At 51.5% G+C, this 24,872-nt stretch overlaps 1 protein-coding gene across 1 annotated transcript in view; it reads left to right on the forward strand.

Moving 5' to 3' along the window:
- The first annotated feature begins 555 nt into the window (after positions 1–555).
- LOC127577350 (carbohydrate sulfotransferase 8-like) overlaps positions 556–24,872 on the forward strand; it is a 33,313-nt gene continuing 8,996 nt past the window's right edge. Inside the window, exon 1 of the mRNA XM_052028481.1 lies at positions 556–634. Within this exon, the coding sequence (XP_051884441.1) occupies positions 568–634 (67 nt within the window). The 5' untranslated portion in view covers positions 556–567. The remainder of the gene's footprint in view (positions 635–24,872) is intronic.

The raw sequence follows: 24,872 nt of genomic DNA on the forward strand, positions 1-24,872 counted from the left end.
GGAGAGGGAGAGTGAGGGAGTGGGAGAGGGAGAGTGAGGGAGAGTGAGGGAGAGGGAGAGTGAGGGAGTGGGAGAGGGAGAGTGAGGGAGAGTGAGGGAGAGGGAGAGTGAGGGAGTGGGAGAGTGAGGGAGAGGGAGAGTGAGGGAGTGGGAGAGGGAGAGTGAGGGAGAGTGAGGGAGAGGGAGAGTGAGGGAGAGGGAGAGTGAGGGAGTGGGAGAGGGAGAGTGAGGGAGAGTGAGGGAGAGGGAGAGTGAGGGAGTGGGAGAGGGAGAGTGAGGGAGAGTGAGGGAGAGTGAGGGAGAGTGAGGGAGTGGGAGAGGGAGAGTGAGGGAGAGTGAGGGAGAGGGAGAGTGAGGGAGAGGGAGAGTGAGGGAGTGGGAGAGGGAGAGTGAGGGAGAGTGAGGGAGAGTGAGGGAGAGGGAGAGTGAGACAGAGTGCGAGCTGGAGAGGGACAGAGTGGGGTCTGCCCAGCTGTTGCTGCGCTGTGAACGCCTGAGTTGAAGCTGTGTGTAGTGGTGGTGACCATGAGGCTCTCGTACCTCTTCTCCTTTATCCTCCTGTTCGGAATGCTGGGGGTGTTGTTCCTTGTCCACATTCAGGATCTAATGGAGGTGGCCCCTCAAGAGACCACAGGTCAGTCTTTAAACGTCTCTCTTCCTTTTCCTGCCTTCTGCTTTGGGAGATGACACTGAGCCGGCAGCTTTACAGTGATGGGAGGCAGATTCAGGTTTATTGTCACTGACTTATATGTCGTGAAATGTGTTGTTTTGTGGCAGCAGGACAGTGCAAAGGCGTGATTACTATAAATTACAGAAATAAATACTGTAAATAGCGCAAAACGAAAGGAATAATGAGGTGGTGCTCATGGACTGTTCAGAAATCTGATGGCGGAGGGTAAGAAGCTGTTCCTGAATCATTGAGCGTGGGTCTTCAGGCTCCTGTACCTCCTCCCTGATGGTAGTAACGAGAAGAGGGCACGTCCCTGGTGGTGAGGGTCCTTAGTGATGGATGCTGCCTTCTTGAGGCACTGCCTCTTGAAGATGTCCTCGATGGTGGGGAGGGTTGTGCCCGTGATGGAGCAGGCTGAGTCTACAACCCTCTGCAGCCTCTTGTGATCCTGTGTATTGGAGCCTCCATACCAGGCTGTGATGCAACCAGTCAGAATGCTCTCCACCGTACATCTGTAGAAATTTGCAAGAGTCTTTGGTGACGTACCAAATCTCCTCAAACTCCTAATGAAGTAGAGCCACTGGTGTACCTTCTTCGTGATCGCATCAATGTGTTGGGCCCAGGATAGATCCTCTGAGACATTGATGCCCAGACTCTTGAAGCTGCTCACCCTTTCCACTGCTGACCCCTCAATGACGTCTGGTGTGTGTTCTCCTGACTTCCCCTTCCTGAAGTCCACAGTCAATTGCTTGGTCTTGCTGATGCTGAGTGCGCGGTTGTTGTGACACCACTCAACCAGCCGATCTATCTCACTCCTGTACGTTTCCTCCTCATCATCTGAGATTCTGCCAACAACAGTGGTATCATTGGTGAATTTATAGATGGTGTTAGAGCTGTGCTTAGCCACACATTCATGAGTGTAGGGAGAGTAGAGCAGTGGACTAAGCACGCATCCTTGAGGTGCACCTGTGCTGATTGTGTAAAACTTATCTTGCATAGCGTTCGTACAGATCAATTCATTACACAGTGCATTGAGGTAGTACAAGGTAAAACAATACAGAATGCAGAATAAAGTGTCACAGCTACAGAGAAAGTGCAGTGCAGGCAGACAGTAAGGTGCAAGGCCATAACGAGGTAGATTACCGATCTGCACTGACTGTGGTCTCCTGATAAAGAAGAAGAGGATCCAGTTGCGGAGGGAGGTGCAGGGGCCCAGGTCTGCACCATTCGTTTCCTCAGGCTGCGGGCTCAGAATAGAGAGGCAGAAAGTGAGAAACTATCTCCAGCGGTTGGAGAGGAACTATTTTAAAGTTAGGGACATTTAGCAGGGAAATCAGGAAACATGGAATTGCCCAAAGGATCGTGGATATTGGGAACATTCCCCAAAGTCTGTAGTGTTGGGGTCCGATTGGGAGAGAATTTAATCCCAGTAATTAGTTAAAACTGTGAGGAGTTTTGTTCACAGAGTCAGTGGATCTAGGGGAGGGACAGTCACATGTTCTGGGACAAAACTGTGTGTCAGGTGGTCAGAGTGAAATTGCTGCCCATTTGGAACATTCGTGGATAGTCGGAGCTGGTAAACGAATGGCTGTGACTAAGGTGACCTCTTGCCCACTGCTGTTCAACTCCAATTGACCTACATTTCCTTTAAAGTACAACTCATGGTTTGCAGTGCAGGCCTCAGGCTGATATATTTAAACAATGAATTTAGTTCAGCCATAAATCACCCCTTCAGCTCCAGAACCAGAGAATTTAAAAGGGAGATCACAAGATGAGCGATTGGAATCCTCCCGACTTCTGCAATCACTGTCCTGTCACACACTCCCGGGGCAGGGACAGTACGGGTTAGGCACAGTTTAAAGCCCCCTCTGCACTGTCCCGTCACACACTCCCAGGGCAGGGACAGTTTAAAGCCCCCTCTGCACTGTCCCGTCACACACTCCCGGGGCAGGGACAGTTTAAAGCCCCCTCTGCACTGTCCCGTCACACACTCCCGGGGCAGGGACAGTTTAAAGCCCCCTCTGCACTGTCCCGTCACACACTCCCGGGGCAGGGACAGTTTAAAGCCCCCTCTGCACTGTCCCGTCACACACTCCCGGGGCAGGGACAGTACGGGTTAGGCACAGTTTAAAGCCCCCTCTGCACTGTCCCGTCACACACTCCCAGGGCAGGGACAGTTTAAAGCCCCCTCTGCACTGTCCCGTCACACACTCCCGGGGCAGGGACAGTTTAAAGCCCCCTCTGCACTGTCCCGTCACACACTCCCGGGGCAGGGACAGTACGGGTTAGACATAGAATACAGCTCCCTTTGCATTGTCCTGTCACCAGTTCCCAGGGGAGTTGTGATAAACTGACAGTGATTAAAACTGCTTTGGTGCATCTGAACTGTGAAACAGTAATTAGCCTACCAGCAAACACCCGTGGGAAGGAAATACAACACTGACTGGGTTTTGGCAGGAGCTGTTTCTGTGCTCAGGGTGATGTGGGGCTGTGGATCAGGGTGATGTGGGGCTGCTGGCAGACGGCAAAGTTACCAGAGGCTCCCAACACTCTGGTCGGCAGTGTGAGGAACAGCTTTGTCGGACGTTTCCTCACCGTCCTTTCCATCATCCTGAACACCACTTACATGAGATGCAGAACAAAGAATGCAGGATGGAAGTAATTTTCCACAACATTAGGCACAATTTAGTGCAAGTACTTCAGCCTGAAACAAAATGTCCTGTTGATCTGTGTAAGCACATAAACCTTCATTATATTTACAGAGGCAGCATCCAGGTAACAGGCTGCTTGCTTTTTAAAGAGTTAATTTTGAGTTCAGGCTGAAGAATGTGGACGAACCTGCTGTGATCAGTGGAGTGAAGTTAAAGAAAGCAATGTTCATAGCTGTAGCACATCACAGACAGGCTGTTCCAGAGCCACACACAGCGCACCTTCTGAAGCACGGTCAGCAGAAGAGGCACAGCAGGGAGCCACAAACAGGCCGGGTAACCTGATCCAGCAGCTGTACTGGAGGAATAATCCAGGGTGGGATAAACCGTGTGAGGAATTAAACCTGGAGAGAGGTTGTCTTGCTGGGAAATACCCCGGGTGGGAGATACCCTGAGTGGTAGATACCCCAGGTGGTGTATACCCTGGGTGCTGTATACCGTGGGTGCTGTATACTCTGGGTGGTGTATTCCCGGGTGGTGTATACCCCAGGTGGCTGTCTGGCAACGAATTCTACAGATTCACCACCCTCTGGCTAAAGAAATTACTCCTCGTCTTGTTCTGAAGGGATGTCCTTCAATTCTGAGGCTGTGCCCTCTGGTCCTGGACTCTCCCACTATTGGAAACGTCCTCTCCACGTCCACTCTATCCAGGCCTTTCAATATCCAGTAGGTTTCAATGAGATCCCCCCTCATCCTTCCAAACTCCAGTGAGTACAGGCCCAGAATGCTCCTCGTACATTAACCCTTTCATTGCTGGGATCATTTTTGTAAGCCTCCTCTGGACCCTCTCCAACACCAGCCTAAAACTGCTCACAATTCTCCAAATGTGGTCTGACCAATGCCTTATAAAGCCTCAGCATTACATCCTTGCTTTTATATTCTTGTCCTCTTGAAATGAATGCTAACATTGCATTTGCCTTCCTTACTACCGACTCAACCTGCAAGTTAACCTTTAGGGAATCCTGCACAAGGACTCCCAAGTTTTGCACCTCCGATTTCTGAATTTGCTCCCCATTTAGAAAATAGTCTGTGCCTTTATTCCTTCTACCAAAGTATATGACCATACACTTCCCTACGCTGTATTCCATCTGACTCTTTGCCCATTCTCCCAACCTGTCCAAGTCCTTCTGCAGACTCCCTGCTTCCTCAATACTACCTGCCCCTCCCCCTGTCTTTCCCTGGGTTTGTTCTGAGGAGACGTCAGCTGGTTGCAGAGAAGGTGCTTGTGGTTCAGAGAGCATTGTGTCAGCACAGAGAAACGTCACATACTGTGATCTGGGTCAGTCGGCTGAGGATCGATCTGCAAAGAGGTTGAACATCAGGTGACCTCTCCGCAGTTTGAATCTGCAGCATCTGCCAGGGTCCAGGAGGCACGGGCTGCAGCAAGAGGCGGAGTGTGGGATCAGTGAGGGTGTGATGCACGGCTCCCCTCACCCACCTCACCCCCTGCGTTCCCATGGAGGAGAGAGTCAGTGGGCCGTGGGGGTCAGTGAGGGTTGGGCTGGAGGTTATGGTGGGGGCTGGGGTCTGACCACTGTCCCTCATCCCCCTCCTCACTGCCCTCCATCCCCCCTCTCCCTGACTGGTCACTTGGACCCTTCATGGTGGAGCCCCTGAATGAGTGGGAACAGTGAACCGGCCAGAGACCCATCCCCCCTCCCCAGCACTGGGAGACTGTGGGATGGCCCCCTCTCAACAGGGGTCCTACCTGGAACTGCTTGGTGGGTGAGGGGAGGATGTGGGGGGAGGTAAGTGTTCAGTGACTGCCTGTTTGTGATTGGTGCAGAGTCGCTTTTGCTCTTTTTGTAGTTTGCTTTTGTCACTTCATTGTGTCCCCACTAGATTGTCCTGACTAGATTTTTGTGTCTTTGAGTTTTGTGTCTTCCATTACCTCTTTGGTCATCAGGGACCAAGCTTGTTTTAGCAACTGAAAATATTTACAAGGATGTTGCCGGGACTTGAGGGACTGAGTTATGGAGAGAGGTTGGGTAGGCTAGGACTTTATTCCTTGGAGTGTAGGACGCAGAGGTGTGTAAAACCATGAGGGGCATCAATGGGGTGAATGCGCTCAGGCTTTTTCCCAGGGTTGGGGAATCAAGACCGAGGGGGCCATAGATTTAAGGTGAGAGGGGAGAGATTTAAGAGGGGACCTGAGGTGCAACTTCTTCACCCAGAGGGTGGTCTGTATGTGGAACGAGCTGCCAGAGGAAGTGGTTGAGGCAGGTACATTAACAACATTTGAAAGACACTTGGACACGTACATGGATGGGAAAGATTTAGAGGGATATGGGCCAAACACTGGCAAATGGGACTAGCTTGGATGGGGCATCTTGGTTGGCATGGACCAGTTGGGCCGAAAGGCCTGTTTCTGTGCTGTATGACTCTATGGCTCTAACTGGAGCTCATCCCCCTGGGAGTGTCAGCTGGTTCTGTGCTGCAGGGAATTGATATTGGTATTGGTTTATTATTGTCACTTGTACCGAGGTACAGTGAAAAACTTGTCTTGCAAACTGATCGTACAGGTCAATTCATTACACAGTGCAGTTACATTGAGTTAGTACAGAGTGCATTGAGGTAGTACAGGTAAAAACAATAACAGTACAAAGTATCACAGCTACAGAGAAAGTGCAGTGCAATAAGGTGCAAGGCCACAACAAGGTAGATCGTGAGGTCAGTGTCCATCTCATCATATAAGGGAACCGTTCAATAGTCTATCACAGTGGGGTAGAACACCTCCCCCTGCCGCACTGGGTTTCCCCGTGAGCAGATTTGCCCATGGATGCTCCCTGCCATCACAGTGTACTTCCCTTGCCCCAAATCCAGAATCTCCGTGGCTGCTTCCTGAACCTTTCCTTCAAACTTTACTCCAAACTCGGACATGTTATCCTTGCAATCAACTAAATGTTCACACACTGTCAGCTGTTAACTAAATCTGACTTACCTAAATCTTCTGTGGCCTGGTCTCTTGTTGTTCTTGGACCACAGTGTTGCGCAGAATGATCCGAAACACTCACCAGAAGTTTGTGCCTTTCAGACAAGTCACCCATCTCAGCTTTGCCGTGCCGGTCCAACTTGTACATCCTAGCGTGAGACAGGTGTTACCTCCCACTTGGAACCTTGTGGGCTAACGGCATGAACGTTGAATTCTCCCACTTTAAGTAATCCCCCCCCAACCCCCCCCCCCAACACCCCCCACCCCCCCCCATGCTTCTCTTCTTCCGTTTCCCAGCCTATCCATCTTTTTTTTGCTACCCCTCCTTTTTCTCCTCCTCACCTGTGACCCATCCCCCAGTGGATCTGCTCTCCCCTCCTCCCCCACACCTGCCTATCACTATCTCTTACCTGCATCTACCTGTCACCACCCTGTGCCCACCCCGCCTCCCCTCTGTTGTCCACCTATCACTGCTCTGCTTTTCCCTCCTATATATCGGGCTTCCCCTTTTCCTATCTTCAGTCCTGAGGAAGGGTCCTGACCCCAAACGTTGACCGCCTGCTTTTCTCCACGGATGCTGCCTGGCCTGCTGAGTTCCTCCGGCATCACAGTGTTTTTCATCTAGATTCCAGCATCTGCAGTCCTCTAGGCTAAACACAACCCCCACAAGGGCGTTAAACCCTTTTCTACTTCTTGCAGCCTCCAATGCCTGCTCATTCCTTGTTATATCTTCCCTCACTGTTAGTGTTCGGTTCTGCCTCTCAGGCTCTTTGTTTCCTTCCTCTCTCCTGCAGCCCCGACCTGTCTATTCAACACCCTAACAACCATAGCTGAAAGGAATCTGATGAAAAGAAAATCCTTGAAAGGCTAAACATTGAAAATGAAATTCAATTTTGAGTTTGACGACCTTCATAATATTTGGAAAATATTATGCATCTCTTGAGTAATGTCAACTGCTTTAAGGCAAAACCGGAGCTTTCAAACTAAATCAAAATGTGTTTCATAAACAGTTCAATTTATGTTTTAATTAACATCATCCTGTCATGCAGTTGCTAATCACCTCATCACTTAACCAACAACTCTGCCAGAGATGATTGGATCACTGGGAACGTTTTTCGATGTTGTGAATGTTGCTGACAAGGTCAGCGTTTGTTGCCTACCCTCGGTTGCCCCCGAGAAGATGGTGGTGAGGTAGCAGTTTACCCCAACACAGCCCCCCTGGTGTCAGTGCCCCCAGTGTGCTGCTGGGGGTGGGGGGGCTTCGCTCTGTTCAAAGAGAACAGCTGTGGTACAACTCAGAACTTTCTCAGACGTTTCAGAGGGCAGTGTAGAGTCAGCCCTCTGGCCAACATAGGGTAGACAGTCAGAATCTTTCTCCTGTGGCAGGGGGATCAAAAACAAGAGGGCATAGGTCTAAGGTGAGAGGGAGGGGTTTTAAAGGGGGTCTGAGGGGTGAGGTTTTTTTTACCCAGAGAGTGGTTGATATCTGAAATGAGCTGCCAGAGGAGGCGGTGAAATCAAGTACTATCGACGTTTAAGAGGCATTTAGACAGACACTTAATAGGCAAGGGATACAGTCCTAAAGCAGGCAAATGGGATTAGTGGAGATGGGCAAAAAAAGGTCAGCATGGATGTGGTGGGCCGAAGGGCCAGTCTGTACTGTACCCCAGATCTATCAACCATCCCCTGGTTTGCAGTGTGTTGTGGAGAATCCCACAGGCTCAGCCCCTGTGCCAGAGTAAGCTGCCTCTCCGCCATCCCGCACCATTCCCCAGTGTGCTGGAACTGCCCCGTGTGTGGTGTCAGGAGTCCTGCCTTGGTTTTGTTACAGTGGGACAGTCAATCCTTCACAGAAGGGGCTGTGGGTGGTTTCAGGCCCTCTGCAGCTGGGCAGCTCTGCCCGCTGCTTTTGTGAATGAAACAGAGACGATAAAGTGGTTTGGATCATTAATATTAAATAACCTTGGCTATTATTAGAAAATGGATTTTAATCGGATTCAGTTAACTGTGCCAACTGGCTGCCCTGCCAGAGGCGGCTGCAGCACCACAGTCAGTGCTGCCTCATTCACCCTGGCCTGCTCTCAGCTATTGCCTGTGTGAGCCGGTGACCGAGTCACCCCCACTCTCCCACCACACTCACTGCTCCAGTGAAGGACGTGGGGTGGGGGCTGCTGGAGGAAGGAATGATCTGCAGGAGAATCCCACCCACAAACCATGCTGGGACGGGTGGTCTGAGGAGGGAGCTCCGGCTGGGACGGGTGGTCTGAGGACAGAGCTCCGGCTGGGAGGGGTGGTCTGAGGAGGGAGCTCCGGCTGGGAGGGGTGGTCTGAGGAGGGAGCTCTTGCTGGGAGGGGTGGTCTGAGGAGGGAGCTCTTGCTGGGAGGGGTGGTCTGAGGAGGGAGCTCCGGCTGGGAGGGGTGGTCTGAGGAGGGAGCTCCGGCTGGGAGGGGTGGTCTGAGGAGGGAGCTCCGGCTGGGAGGGGTGGTCTGAGGAGGGAGCTCCGGCTGGGAGGGGTGGTCTGAGGAGGGAGCTCTGGCTGGGAGGGGTGGGCTGCTGGGTGGTCTGGGGAGGGAGCTCTCACCCACAACAACAGGGCTATTACCAGACCATCTGTTATAGGAATAAATATTGTCCAACACCAGTTCTTTGTAGAAAAAAAACCCCGAGACCTTTCACATCCGTCTAAAGCCCAGTCTGGCATTGTCTCACACACCTCACACATAACAACAGCACCCCTGACAATGTGACGCCCCTTCGGTGCCGGACTGTGCCGTCTGTTTAGTTTACAACCTTGAGTGGGGCGTCTGACACTGGGGCAAAAGTGCTACCCATTGAGTCCGGCTGATACAGCTCCCAGCTTCAAAGAAATGGGAACAAGTGGCTCTAATTCCTTAGGATGGACTCATCAGAGCGAATACAGAGGAGCTCGGTCCATTGGAGTTTGTGGGGTTTTTTATTCATTTCTGAGATGTAGACATCACCAGCAAGGCGAACATTTGTTGAGCATGCGCCATCTGCCCTTGAGAAGGTGGTAGCGAGCTGCCACCTTGAACCGGTCTCTCTGGTGAAGGTGCTCCCACACTTCTGGTAGGGAGACAGTTCCAGGATTTGGAGCCGATGTCACTGGGACCACAGCCAATGCCGCCCTTGCCCAGCCGTTTGGCACCTGTTAGCCCAGGCCTGAATGTCGTCTGGGTGCTGCGCGCAGGTATGGCCTGGTTCACTTGCTGACGAGTTGCAAGTGGAACTGAACATGATGCAACCATTTGCAAACATCTCCCCCCTCGCTGACCGATGTTGGAGAGAGGTCTCTGATGAAGATGTTTGGGCCCTGCAGTGTGGTCCTGGGGCAGGGGTGATTGCCCTCTGACAGCCACATCCCTCTTCCTTTGATGGGAGTGATTGGGCAGGGTCCATTCCACTGGTTAATGTGAAGCTGAGCAGGAAAGGGATGTTTTGATTGTTTCACAGGTTTGAGCAGAACGGTATCTCCTCCCGCTGGCAGTGGTGAAGAGGAGGGTCACCCCTCCAGGGTGACTGTCAGCCGATTCAGTGCCAGCCTCGCCCAGAACTGAGAAACAGAACCAGAATTTACTGTAAAATACTCTGTGGAATCAGACCAGATAACCACGCTTGTTAAACACAAAAGCTCAATTCAAAGAGAAGCTAATTATTGCTTGCCTCATTGACTCTTAAACTGTGTATATATTTATCAAACTAATCATCTCATAAGTACGGCAAAACAACTCAATGATCTAGCAAGTGCAGACTCTACAAACCTCTGCCTTCATCCTCCTCCCACTTAACAATTCACAGAAACAGCAGTGTGGTGCCAGGGGTAATGCTGCTGCTGGCGGCTCCGGTGACCCAGGTTCAATCCCGTGCTCTGCTGCTGTCTGTGAGTGGTGTCTTCGTGTTCGCTCTGTGACCGCCTGAGTTTCTCCCGCGTGCTGCGGTTCCCTCCCACATCCCAAAGGGTGGCAGGAGAAACAGAGGGGGTGTTGATGAGCATGTGAGAGAGAATAGGTTACAGGGGAATGGGATTGCTCTGAGCTCCAGCAGGAACTCCATGGGCTGAATGGCCTCCTGCTGTCTCATAAAGGAAATAGAAAATATTGCATTGAACCAGAATAGTGGTCACATAGATGGGAGAACAACAATGTAATGGACAAACTCAGGAACCAGCTTCAAACCCTTCCAGTCAATGCTCACCCTACGGTACACAATCCTATTGGCTCAGCCATGACTTAATTGAATGGTGGAGCAGCCATGAGGGCCCGAATGGTCTATATGTACTGATATTGCTTACTCCCTAACCCTGCACACGATCTCCACGCACAGTCTGCACACGGTCTCCATGTACACACCCTTTCCCATTCGCGTGCACGGGGAGGGTGTGTACATGGAGACTGTGTGCAGGTTAAGGGGAAGGGCATAGGCCACGTACACAGGATGAGGACATTCACCGAGAGTGTCATAATACTGACCTGCTCTGGGTTATTCATGTACCCCGGGATAAAGGTTGATAAATCCCCTGGGCCGGATGAAATTATCCACGGTTGTTGTAGGAAGCAAGGGCTGAGATAACTGGGGGCTTGATGGAAAACTTTACATCTTCTTTATCCATATGTGAGGTGCCAGAAGACTGGAGGATGGCTAATTTTATTCCTTTGTTAAGAAGGGCTGCAGGGATAAGGCAGGTAACTACCGGCCATCAGTGGTCGGGCAATTATTGGAGAAAATTATTGGAAGGCTCATTCAGAAAGTCAGGAGGCATGGGATCCAGGGAAACTTGGCTGTGTGGATTCAGAATTGGCTCGCCCGTAGAAGGCAGAGGGTGGTGATAGATGGAGCATGTTCTGCCTGGAGGTCGGTGACCAGTGGTGTTCTGCAGGGATCTGTTTTGGGACCCCTGCTCTTTGTGATTTTTATAAATGACTTGCATGAGGATGTGGAAGGATGGGTTAGTAAATTTGCTGATGATACAAAGGTTGCTGGTGTTGTGGATAGTGTAGAAGGTTGCTGTAGGTTACAACAGGACATTGATAGGATGCAGAGCTGGGCTGAGAAGTGGCAGATGGAGTTCGACCCGGATAAGTGTGGTGATACACTTCGGGAGATTGAATTCGAAGGCAGGATACAAGGTTAATGGCAGGACTCTTAGCAGTTTGGAGGAACAGGGTGATCTTGGGGTCCACGTCCATAGATTCCTCAAGGTTGCCCCGCAGGTTGATAGGGTTGTTAAGAAGGCGTATGGAGTGTTGACCTTTACTAGTCAGAGTATTGAGTTCAAGAGCCACCAGGTAATGTTGCAGCTCTATAGAACACTGGTTAGACCACACTTGGAGTATTGTGTTCAGTTCTGGTCACCTCATTATAGGAAGGATGTGGAAGCTTTAGAGAGGGTGCAGAGGAGATTTACCAGGATGCTGCCTGGATTGGAGAGCACGTCTTATGAGGATAGGTTGAGCGAGCTGGGGCTTTTCTCTTTGGAGAGAAGGAGGATGAGAGGTGACTTGATAGGGGTGAACAAGATGATAAGAGGCATAGATCAAGTGGACAGTCAGAGACTTTTCCCCAGGGTGACAATGGATAACATGGGGGGGGGGGTATAATTTTAAGGTGATTGGAGGAAGATGTTGTGGGGGCAGATACATTAGGGACATTTAAGAGACTCTTAGACAGACACATGAATGATACAGAAATGGGAGGCTATGTGGGAGGGAAGGGTTAGATAGATCTTAGAACAGGATAAAATGTTGGCACAACATTGTGGGCCGAAGGGCCTGTACCGTGCTGTAGTGTTCTATGTTCTAAAATCCTAAGGGATGGTATCTATGTGCATTTGGAAAGACAGAGGCTGACCGGGGATAGTCAGCATGGTTTTGTGCGAGGGAATGCTGCCTCTTTAATTTGATAGAGTTTTTTAAGGAGGTAATTAAGAATGTTGATGAAGGTAGGGCAGTAGATGTTGTCTATATGGACTTTAGTGAGGTATTTGACAAGGTCCTACATGATAGGCTGATCCAGAAGGTACATGGGATCCAAGGCGAGTCGGCTAATTGGATCCAAAACTGGCCTGGTGATAGGAGGCAGAGGGTGGTGGTGAAGGATGCTTTTCTGATGGGAGTCAGTGACCAGCGGTGTATCACAGGGATCGGTGCTGGGGCCATTTCTGTTAGTGATATACATTAACAACTTGGATGTGAACGTCAGAGGGATGATCAGTAAACTTGCAGGTTACACAAAAGTTGCTGGTGTTGTGGAGAGTGAGGAAGGTTCTCCAAGTCCAGCAGGATGTAGATCGGGTGGAAAGTGGGGCAGAGCGATGGTAGATGGAACTTAATCGCAACAATTGTGGGTGGTGGTAAGTCAAATAGGGGCGTGAGATGTGCAGTAAATGGTGTAGACTGGTTAGCCTGCACTTGGAGCATTGTGTGCAGTTCTGATTGCCACACACTGATCACTGCCTGATGGACCTGTGGTCAAACGTGTTTGTTTGGAAGATCTCTTCCACAAAGGACGGGTGGTGCAGCAACGTCCAGCTGACTGGGACGTTGGGCGGTAGAGGGGCCGGGCCCATCCTCCGCAGCACCAGGGACAGGTAGAACCTCGGCACGTAGTGACACTTGGTGCCCACGTACTTGGGGTCCACACACCGACTGATACAGCCACACACGATGAGGGCAATGTTGGGTACATTTTTGCTCCCATTCTCAGGGGACTTGTGCAGCGTGACCCATTGGACTCGCTCCATCTCGGACCCCCAGATAAACTGGAAGACATCCTGGGTGATTGCTGAGGCAGAGGAGCGAGGAACAGGCCAAACCTGTGCCAAGTACAGCAGCCCTGAGAGCACATTGCACCTGATGACCAAGTTCCTCCCAGTTATTGACAGAGAACGCCGTTTCCCAAGACCCAAGTTTTGTTTTACTTTCCCAATCCACTCCAGCCAATTCTTGTTGCACGGATCTGGCCAAACCAGATCCCCAGCACCTTTAGGTAGTCGGACCTGACGGTGAGGGGGACATTGGATCGGTCGGGCCAGTTACCGAAGAGCACGGCCTTGCTCTTCGTGAGGTTAACTCTGGCCCCCATTGCCAACTCGAACTGGTCGCAGATGCTGATCAATCTGTGATCTGACCGTGGGTCCGAGCAGAAGACGGGTGACATCGTCCATGTACAGTGTCCCTCCACTGTCTGGCAACATCACCCCCTCTGATGCTCTCGTCCTTCCTGATGGATTCGGCAAAGGGTTCAACGTGGCACACAAACAGGACGGGAGAGTGGACGACCCTGCCGACTCCAGACCTGATGGGGACACTATCTGTCTCCCACCCATTGATTTGCACTGCACCACGGAGATCTGCGTGGAGCAGTTGGATCCAATTTCCTACTCCCTCCCCAAAACCCATTTTGGAGAGAACGTCCATCATGTACGTGTGTGATATCCTGTCGAAGGCCTTCTCCTGATCCAAGCTGACCAGGCAGGCACCCACCCCTCTGTCCTGCACGTAGGTGATGGTATCCCTGAGCAGCACAAGGCTGTCAAAGATTTTCCTGTCAGGTACAGCACAGGTTTGGTCCGGGTGGATCACCTGCCCCAGAACAGACTTGGCCAGGTTGGCGATGGCCTTGGACAGGATCTTATAGTCAACATTCAACAGTGAAATGGGTCTCCAGTTCCCGATGTCCTCCTTCTCCTCCTTGTGCTTGTCAGTGAGGGTAACAATGCCCTTCCTCGTGGATTCTGACATTCTGCCAGCCAGAAGCACAGTGTTGTACACTTCCAGCAGGTCCGGGCCCATCCAGTCCCACAGAGCTGAGTACAACTCTGCTGGTAACCCATTGCTTCTGGGAGTTTTACTTGTGCCAAGGGAACGGATGGAGCCAGTTATCTCCTCCAGGGACAGTGGCTGATCCAGACCCTCCCGCTTGCTGTTGTCTTGCACCTCCATGATAGAGGACAGGATGTTTTGGGAGGCTGTGCTGTCTGTGGTCTTACTGTCATACAGACTGACATAGAAGGATCTGCAGATCCTCAGTATATCCGTTTTTACTGAGCCGTCCTCTTCCTTAAGGCTGTGGATCATAGAGCTCCCCCTGTGAACCTTTCGGAAGAAGAAGCGTGAGCACGTCTCATCCTGTTCCACAAAGTGGACCCTGGATCGGAAGATGATATTTGAGGATTCAGAGGCAAAGAGCGCAGCTTGCCGACTCTTCACCTCTCAGAGTTCCTCGCTCACGTCCATCCCCCTCGACTGCAGAAGGAGAAGTTGCAGCAGGTCTGTCTGGACTGTCCGGCCTGAACAACTGGTGGGGATGTCACTAGCAGCGGTGGGAGCTGCTGGAGGACAGCCAGCCGCTCGCTCAGAACGGGCGAGGGGTACACATTAATGAGCAGATTGTTATGGGACTTTACGTCAGCCACGAGGAGCCACCATCCCACCACCTCTTTGACTTCAGTGATGGAGAAATTACGTCCCCACAGCAGAATCCCCAGGACGGATGAGCGACTATCATTCCCACCCCATTTGGACAATCCCTGGGACCACCATCGTGACCACCTCCGATAGTTACGGAAGTGAGGCAGCCCACACTCAAGGTTAGATCAGCCTTGACCTTGGCAAGGTATTGCAAGGTGTTCACACATCGCATATTGCTCTTCACACTGCGCATGTTTAGAGATGCCAATCACTGTAAACACTGCGGGACCCGGACACCATGGATTCTGTGAATTTTTCCCTGAGAAAATGGTCCAAACCATATGGCAGAAGCCTCATCACCAGATCTGTTCAAGAAGCACCAACACCTGTCTTGGCTGGCAGTGAGAGGTGCCCTCCCAGTCAGAGCTTTCCTCTACAGCCGACACATCACCCCCAATGTACGCTGCCCTCGGGACGGCCGCGGTGGGAGGAGACAGTCACCCACCTCTTTGCAGACTGTGGGTATGCTCAGAGGGTGTGGAGATGGATGCAAGGGTCTGTGTCCCGGTTCACCCCCAGCAGCTGCGTGACAGAGGACTGTCTGATCTCCGGGCTGTTCCCGGGGACACACACTGAGGCAGACATCAAGTGCTGCTGGAAGGTCATCAACTCGGTGAAGGACGCCCTTCGGTCAGCCCGAAACCTGTTGGTCTCCCAGCGCAGGGAGATGTCTATAGGGGAACGCTGCTGACTGGCACAGTCCCGGCTGCAGGAGTCTGTGCTGAGGGACGCACTGAAGCTCAGTGCTGCCAATACTAAGGCTCCGTCAGGAAGGTCCACAGTCTGGGGTCCCTCCGCTACCGCACACGGAGGGGCTGAGTCGGGTGGGGAAGCCCCTCGAACAATGAAAGGGGGATCACCCCAGGAAGCCATGCGGGTGGCAATGGTGCTGTGTTTGTGTGTTTTTTCTCTCTTTAAGTTTTACACTACTGAATGTAACAACCGTGAATGTTAAGCTTTTGTATTTTGCACTGTGTTCTTCCTTTGTATATATATTTTTATTATGAATAGAGTTTATTTTTGAAGTAAATTAAGTTCTGGTCACCACACTCCAGACAGGACGTGTTTGCGCTGGAGAGAGTACAAAAGAGGTTCACCAGGACGTTGCCTGGACTGGAGGACTTCAGTTATGGGGAGAGATCAGAGAGGCTGGGCTTGTTTTCCCTGGAGTGAAGGGGGCTGAGGGGTGAGCTGGTGTAGGTGTATAAAATTCTAAGAGGCATAGACGGGGTGGATAACCAGAATCTTTTTTCTGTAGGGGTGTCAAAAACTAGAGGGCATGGATTCAAGGTGAGAGGAAGGAGTTTTAAAGGGGATTTGAGGGGAAAGTTTTTCCCCACAGAGAGTGGGTGATATCTGGGGCGCACTGCCAGAGGAGCAGTGGGACAGCTACAGTCATTACGCTTAAGAGGCATTTAGACAGGCACGTAAGTAGGCAGGGTGTGGAGCCATACGGCCCTGATGTGGGCCAATGGGATTAGCGTGGGTGGGCAAAAAGGTCAGCATGGATGTGTTGGGCTGAAGGGCCTGTTTCTATATAACTGACTGAGAGAGAACAGGAACTGAACACGATGAATGCTGCTGAAACAGTGAACCTCCCTTCTATGTAGCTGTCAGTGTTGGTGAGGCAGGAGTTACAAAGCGCAGATATTGAAGATAACATTGGCTTGTGTTGACAGCAGTGAAGCCCTTGCCTGCCCCGGGAGGGTAGCAGTAATGACACCAATACCTCCGAAGGGCTGTATCAGCAGCAGGAGAGAAGTTTGATCACTGCCCAAGATACGTTTATGCTGGGAAGGAATTTGCCACCCACAATAATCTGCGTTTGCTCTCAGCTCCCCCTCTCGTTGCAGACGGTGCTGCTGGTAATAATCCTTCAATCACAGATAATGTCTGTCAGGAGGGTTGTTCCTCCCTCTCTCTCTCCCCCTCCCTCTCCCTCCCTCTCTCTCCCTCTCCCTCCCTCTCTCTCCCTCCTTCTCCCTCTCCCTCCCTCTCCCTCCCTCACTCCCTCTCTCCCTCCCTCTCTCTCCCTATCTCTCCATCCCTCTCTCCCTCTCTCCCTCCCTCTCCCTCTCCCTCCCTCTCTCTCTCCCTCTCTCTCCCTCCCTCCCTCTCTCTCTCTCTCCCTCTCTCTCCCTCCCTCCCTCTCTCTCTCTCTCCCTCTCTCTCCCTCCCTCCCTCCCTCACTCTCTCCCTCTCTCTGCCGGTTACTGACACTCACGGAGAGGCTGCTGCATGCTGTTGGGAGGGTTACCTTGGCAACACTCCTTCCAAGGCCAGTGTCCTCGTCTCCTGCGGCTGACTGACTGACTGCCACCCGGCTCTCTGTGGGAACCGCAGGTCTTCCACAGACAAGGCAGGGGGCAGCTGACGGGACAGGCAGGTGGGGCAGTGTGTGGGGGGCAGTGTGTGGGGAGTGGGGCAGTGTGTGTGTGGGGGTTTGCTCCTTCTGAGTGATTCTTTCAGAGAGACACGAGTCTTAAGTTCCATCCTGAATGCTCCTCCACTTTGAGCTGTCATGGGTCAGGGATTCCCACGAGTCAGTGAAGATATTCCAAGGATACTGTGGGAGAAGTGGGGGGCGATGTGGGAGGGAAGGGTTAGATAGATCTTAGAGCAGGATAAATGTCGGCACAACATTGTGGGCCGAAGGGCCTGAATTGTGCTGTAATGTTCTGTGTTCTATGTTCTATTAACATCCTTGGATCTGTCTGCCTGGAAATTTCTTCCCCGGACAGAGCTCAGAGCTCGGAATAGACTGTGTGTTTCAGGAGTGTGGTGTCAGGCAGGTGCACGACACAGGTAGCTGCGTGTAACCCGGGCCTCAGTGCTGGTGATGTCGGCCAGGGAGAGGGTGCTGATGTCCGCAGCCGGTCCCTCCACCTATCCTCGCACTTCAGCTCACTGAGCAGCAAGAACAGAACTCTTTTAAAAAGTTTATTACAAACACCACGAATGACAATGGTGTGCCAATAATGTGAAATACTACAAGCTGTCCTACTGAGATCACATCTCTGAGCTCTGCAGCTTTCACTCTGAACTGTAACTGCTAGTATTTCTCTACACAAATGGTCAGTCCTGTTTGTAGTTTCCTTCCAGGCTGTCCTTTAACCCCAAATATTGCTTCTTCTAAACGATGTTCAACACAATTCCTGGTGACATCTGCTCAGAAAGTGGCTGTCTATTGCTCCTTGCAAGATGCCCCCCCTCTCTCTGAACTTGTTATAATGCAAAATTCACACCCGTGAATATTTAATTGATGCAACCTGTTCTTTTCATCGTAGCCTCCATCCTGATTCCCGCTATGTGACCCAGGGCTGTCTGATATGAGAATATTCAATGCCCAATAATTAGCACAACAAAATTGCTTTAATAGAGGGAAGGGTTTATCAGCACTTTAAAAGTTGTTAATGAAATTTCCCCCAATATCTACAGTTACATGTAGCCCATTGAGGACAGACCCAGCCTTACTGGGAGTCATCCTGCCACTACGTGATGACGGTACAGCTGGTGATGCTGTTTACATAGCAGAGGACCAAGAGAAAAGCGGAACAGGCCACATCACCTCCTTCCCTGCTGTAACAGGTTTGAGATCAGGGGTCACCTGTTGGGGCATTTCAAAGGCGGAAAGAGTGGTAGCAAGGTGGAGAGGTTCCACAGCTCGAGACCCAGACCCGTACTCCTCGAGCCACTCCCCCATCCTCTCCCCACCCCCTCCCATTTCTTTCCTTCAGATACTTACCCAGCCCTCTGTTGAATCTGCCTCCCCCACCCCGTGCGTGAATTCCACATCCTCACCACTTGCTGCATGAAAACATTTCCTCAGTTTATGACAGGCAGAGGTGGCACTTAGGACAAATTACTGCTCTGGTAGGTTATTGGAGTGTAAACTGTGGTACAAACACATGGCCAGAGATACTTGCTGCCTATGATGGGGAACTAGAAGTAATAACGTCAGCTTGTTCCCCAGCTCCTGAACAGTTCACCAATGGGAACAGTCTTTCTCTCTCTCTCTCTCTCTCTCTCTCTCTTTCTCTCTCTGTCTGTCTGTCGCGTCCACACTCCATGACTGTAAACACCTGCACCAGATCCCCTCTCAACCTCTTCTGTTCTGAGGGGATTTCTCAACCGTTTCCTCAACGTATCCCGCAGTGATCGATGATCTGTGCCCCTCTCCCGATCCTGCTCTTGACCCTTTTTAGAACCGTGCCCCCAGATTATCCTGCCTCTTCTCAGCATTAAATATCATCTGCCACTCTCCCACGTCAGTGGGTGAATTCTGGGAGATGTTTTGAATGCAACGTTACAGTATTTCTGAGCAGATTCTGTGAATCTTACATTTGGCACAGACATGGGCTCAGTATGGATCTGGCTCTTCCTCTCCGGATCTGGGAGCTTGCAGTACTGTGGGTTGATCCAGATCTCCATGTTTCATAGGGAATGCTGCTCATGAATATTTAATATTTCTGATTCATTTCACAGTTCATTCTCCAGCAATGACATTGAATATCCTTCCCTCATATCTGAGAGGGCATCAGGAATGCCGGCTATCTTAATCAGCTCAGCACTCCCCCTGGTCCTGATGGCAGACACTCCCACTGTAGACATTGTACTGGTCAGTCCTTTGCTCGTCCTTGACCAGCCACATCTACAAGATTAGAGTCTGAACAGCTCTGGGATTCAGAGGGCTCTGCAGTCCCAGTGCATGATTCACAAAAGGCAGGTACTACAAGTAATGAGCAAAGCCAACACAATATTCTCTGCAATTCTTTGATGTTCATCTGCAGAATGTTACTGTTTATTGTGAGGGGAATTGAATGCAAAAGCTGGCAAACTATGGTTCAGTTATAAAAGGCACTGGTGAGACCATATCTGAGCCAAAGCAAGAACGTTACTGCAGTAGAAACAGTTCAGAGGTTCACCAGACATACCTGGAACAGGCAGGTTGGCTTCTGAGGACCGGTTGGGCTTGTGTCCGCTGGAGTTCAGTGAGAGGAAACTCAACTGAAACATACCAGGTCCTGAGGGGCTTGACAGGGTGGGCTCGGAGAGGATCTAGTGGCAGGGTCGACAACCCAGGGTCACTGTTTCAAAATGGGTTGCCTGTTAGACTGAGATGAGGTGGTTTTCTCTCAGAATCTTTGGAACTCTCCCTCAAGGATGGTGGAAGCAGAGTTGTTGAATATTTTTAACACAGAGATTGATGGATTCTTGATAAGCCATGGGGTGTCTCCTGCTTGGAGTCAGGAATGTGTCGAGGTTACAGTCAGATCAGCCATCACCATACTTGAGGAGCCGTGTGACGTACTCCTGCTCCTGACTCATATGTTTGTATTACTGGCTCTCTGTCCTTCTGAACTACTTTGGACCCCACTGACCATTACACCACTCCCTCTACGACACCAGGCTTCAGTGTGTCCCTCAGCAGCTCCTCCACCTTGCAATGTGTCAGTCTGCAGCAGTCAGGTGCTGGTTTTGGGCAGAGCAAAGTGTGCCTTTCACTGGGTCAACGACTTTCCAACCGGCTAAGTCAATGTTTGACTCAGTTCCCCCACTGGGACTCCGTACAGAGGGAGCCAGAGAAAGGAAGAGGAGATGCAGTGATGGAGATACTGTGAGCCAGAGAGGGGAACTGCAGGAAATGAGGGGAACTGCAGGAAATGAGGCAAACACAAAGAGAACCGCCGGCAGAAGAAACAGTGAGGGGTGTGATGGTGGAGTGGGAGGGAGAGCAGAGCAAGGCGAGTTGGTGAGATTTATAAACATATCTGACAGCTGGTCTCCTGAATATACTCCAGTACATCGGCGGAAAGTGACAGGGCAGGTTGCCATCCTCCATGTAGCCATGGAGATGAACTTTAACACAAGAAGGTAAAGGCAACTTAAGCAGTTCTGACATTAACACTTGCCGTAATCTTGAAATGAAACAGCGACTGTCTGTAGTTACAGCGAGTGACCTTAATGTGAACAAACAGGGATGCTGTTCAGTAACACGGGGACCACCCTTCACCCCAAATAAGCAGCAAGTCAGACACTAAGGTTCCACTTATCACTTCCAACCTCTCTGTCTCTACCTTCCCCCCCTCCCCAGCTCCAGCTGCCCATCATCCCCTCACCTCACCAGGTTCCACCCATCTCCTACCAGCCCCTGTCTCACCCCTCCCTCTCACCTCTTTACACCAGCTACCTCCAATCTAGGCTCTGAATCCTGATGCAGGGTCCCGACCCAAAACATTGACCATCCTTCTGCCTCCACAGATGCTGCCCGACCTGTTGTGTTCCTCCAGCAGATTGTTTGTTGCTCCAGATTCCAGTGTCTGCAGACTCTCGTGTCTCCACTTAGACAATAATAATGTGATTGAACAGAGTCAACGTGGATTTATGAAATGGACATCATGTTGACTGATTTACTGAGGTTCTTTAAGGATGTGTCTAGCCCTGTAGTTGAGGGGAACCCATGGTTGTGGTGTATTTGGAAGGCTTTCTACGAGGTCCCACACAGGACGTCAGTGAATGAGGTTAGAACATGTGGAATTGGGGTAATGTATCACCATGGACTGAGAGCTGGTTAACAGAGAGTAGGAATAAACGGGTCCTTGTCAGGTTGATAGGCTGCCACTAGTGCAGAGGTGTGGTAATCGGCGTTTGGGACCCGGGTATTCACAATCCGCAGTAACGATTTGTCTGAGGGTCCCATGCCACATTTCCATGACATGAAACTAAGTGGGAATGTGAGCAGTGATGGGGACGTGATGAGGCTTCGGGGGCATGTGGACAAGCTGAGTGAGTGAGTGTGCATGGCTGATGGAGGACAGGGTGGAACACCCGGGGTTACCCACCAGCAACACTGAGCGCTGTCAGAGAGAAGATCGAATAGCTTGGTCCTCTGCTTGTTGGGCTTTAGAGAAATGGGAATTGACCTCACTGAAGTGTGCAGGTATTTCGGGGTATTTGTGGAGGGAGGTTTCTCCCTGCTGCAGAGGCTAGAACTTGGGACCACTGTCCGAAAATAAGTCCTTCAGGATTGAAATGAGGAGAAGTGTCTTCACTCAGAGGATGTGGGCTGTGGAGGTCACTCACTGACCTGAGATGGGCTGTGGAGGTCAGTCACTGACCTGAGATGGGCTGTGGAGGTCAGTCACTGATCTGAGATCAATATTGAATCAATAGATACTGGGCTAGGGGTGGACAATACCATTGAGGTAGGTTAACCATGGGTGACCGGGCTTAAAGATTGGATCAGAGGGCACAGCCTCAGAATAAAGGGACATCTCTTACAACTGAGACGAGGAGGAATTTCTTCAGCCAGAGGGCAGTGAATCTGTGGAATCCGTTGCCACAGAGGGCAGTGGGGGCCAAGTCATTGGGTGTATTTAAGGCAGAGATCGATGGTTTCTTGATTGGTCAGGGGGTTGAGGGTGATGGGGAGAAGGTGGGATTGAAAGAAAATCAGCCATGATTGAAAGGCCTAATTCTGCTCCTATATCTTATGGAATGGCCTTAAGTACAATGTTCCCGAGTTAAACAGTGAGTGACCCTCACTCTGAACAAACAGCCACTCTATATTAGTGGGCAACCCCCTGCCTCACTCTGCTAGCCCCCGATGATGCAATGAATTGTCCAACAATCCACAGCCTAGCTGTGTGGTTTACATCCAGATTCCACAAGTGATTGATCTGTCAGGGGAGGGAGAGACGCGTGGGGGTGGGGGGTTGAGGTGTGGGGATTGTGGAGTAAGGCCACACTCCAAGCTCCAGCTGTTTCAGCCCTGTGCCTGTCTCAGAACCCAGGGCTGGGGGTGGGGGGATGAATTTTGTCCTCTGTCCAGCCCTCAGTCCCGAACCCAGAATGTGCTCACGTGGTGCGGAGGCAGTTGCCAGGATTTTGCCCTCACTTCTGCCTCCGGTGTCTGAGGCTCTTGCTCTGTCCTTGAGCTCCCCCAGCTCCTCCAAAGTCCTTACGTTTCACACCTAATGCAGGCTTCATTTGCTGCGTCTGCTGGGGAGGTTTGAGCTGCTGCTTCGTCCTTGAAGTGACTTTACTCTCAGTCTCTTCCTCTTCTGCTCCCTCCTACTCTTCTGTCTCTCTGTCTGTCCTTCATTACTTCTCTCTCTCAGTCCCTCTGATTCCATCCCTCACTTGTCCTTTCCTCTCACTCCGTGACTTTCGTTCTCCCTCGGAGCCAAACCCTGCTCATTGTGTGATGGGAGTGCAATACACTGGGGAAATACTCCAAAGGTCAGGCAGCAGCTGTGGACGGACTGCAGGCCAGTGACTGGAAGATGAAAAGGGACCCAAGACACAGCTTCTTCACCCAGAGGGTGGTCAGTATATGGAACGAGCTGCCAGAGGAAGTGGGTGAGGCAGGTACATTAACAACATTTAAAAGGCACGTGGACGGGTCCATGGATAGGAAAGGTTTAGAGGCATACGGGCCAAGCAGGGGCAAATGGGACTGGCTTAGACAGGCGTCTTGGTCAGCGTGGACCAGTTGGGCCAAACGGCCTGTTCGTGTGATGTATAACTCTGTGTCAGAGACGGAACAGATTTTAAGCACAGGGGAGCAACAAGGGTAGGAAAGAATAGAAGCAAAGTCATGAGGGTGAGCCCCAGAGCGATCATCTGGTCAAAGGAGGCAATAATGAGGCAAGTGAAGGAAGGAAAGGGGGCAGAGGTGCTCGAAGGAGTCAGCCCAGTGCCTGCAGAGAGCAAGACAAGTCCAACAACAGTTGGCAGTGAGAAACTGAGAGCTTGGGGTTTGAGAGAAACACCCTCCTCCAAGCCTAATCCAACCCCAGCAACATCAATAGATCCCCAGCCTGGACAGCTCACTGGGGAAGAGGGCAGAGCTCCAGAATTTGCCCGAACTCTGTGAGGAGATGATTCCTGACCCCACCCTGGTGTAATGTTGTGGAGAGAGAACAGGCGGAGGCAGGGATGGAGAGAACGGGGAGGAAGGGGGTGTGGAGAGCTCGTGAGGAATGGGGAGAGGGTGGGAGTGAGCGATTGGGCAAGGAGAGAGTCTAGAGGGAGGAAGTGAAGGGAGGGAGTGAGGAATGGAGGGAGAGGGGTTGAGTGAGAAGGGATGGAGAGAGTGAGGAATGGAGGGAGAGGGGTTGAGTGAGAAGGGATGGAGAGAGTGAGGAATGGAGGGAGAGGGGTTGAGTGAGAAGGGATGGAGAGAGTGAGGAAGGGAGGGAGAGGGGTTGAGTGAGAAGGGATGGAGAGAGTGAGGAATGGAGGGAGAGGGGTTGAGTGAGAAGGGATGGAGAGAGTGAGGAATGGAGGGAGAGGGGTTGAGTGAGAAGGGATGGAGAGAGTGAGGAATGGAGGGAGAGGGGTTGAGTGAGAAGGGATGGAGAGAGTGAGGAATGGAGGGAGAGGGGTTGAGTGAGAAGGGATGGAGAGAGTGAGGAATGGAGGGAGAGGGGTTGAGTGAGAAGGGATGGAGAGAGTGAGGAATGGAGGGAGAGGGGTTGAGTGAGAAGGGATGGAGGGAGTGAGGAACGGAGGGAGAGGGGTTGAGTGAGAAGGGATGGAGAGAGTGAGGAACGGAGGGAGAGGGGTTGAGTGAGAAGGGATGGAGAGAGTGAGGAATGGAGGGAGAGGGGTTGAGTGAGAAGGGATGGAGAGAGTGAGGAATGGAGGGAGAGGGGTTGAGTGAGAAGGGATGGAGGGAGTGAGGAATGGAGGGAGAGGGGTTGAGTGAGAAGGGATGGAGAGAGTGAGGAATGGAGGGAGAGGGGTTGAGTGAGAAGGGATGGGGAGAGTGAGGAATGGAGGGAGAGGGGTTGAGTGAGAAGGGATGGGGAGAGTGAGGAATGGAGGGAGAGGGGTTGAGTGAGAAGGGATGGAGAGAGTGAGGAATGGAGGGAGAGGGGTTGAATGAGAAGGGATGGGGAGAGTGAGGAATGGAGGGAGAGGGGTTGAGTGAGAAGGGATGGAGAGAGTGAGGAATGGAGGGAGAGGGGTTGAGTGAGAAGGGATGGAGAGAGTGAGGAATGGAGGGAGAGGGGTTGAGTGAGAAGGGATGGAGAGAGTGAGGAATGGAGGGAGAGGGGTTGAGTGAGAA

Source organism: Pristis pectinata, chromosome 13 (genome assembly GCF_009764475.1).
Source record: "Pristis pectinata isolate sPriPec2 chromosome 13, sPriPec2.1.pri, whole genome shotgun sequence".
In the NCBI taxonomy this organism is placed as follows: domain Eukaryota; kingdom Metazoa; phylum Chordata; class Chondrichthyes; order Rhinopristiformes; family Pristidae; genus Pristis; species Pristis pectinata.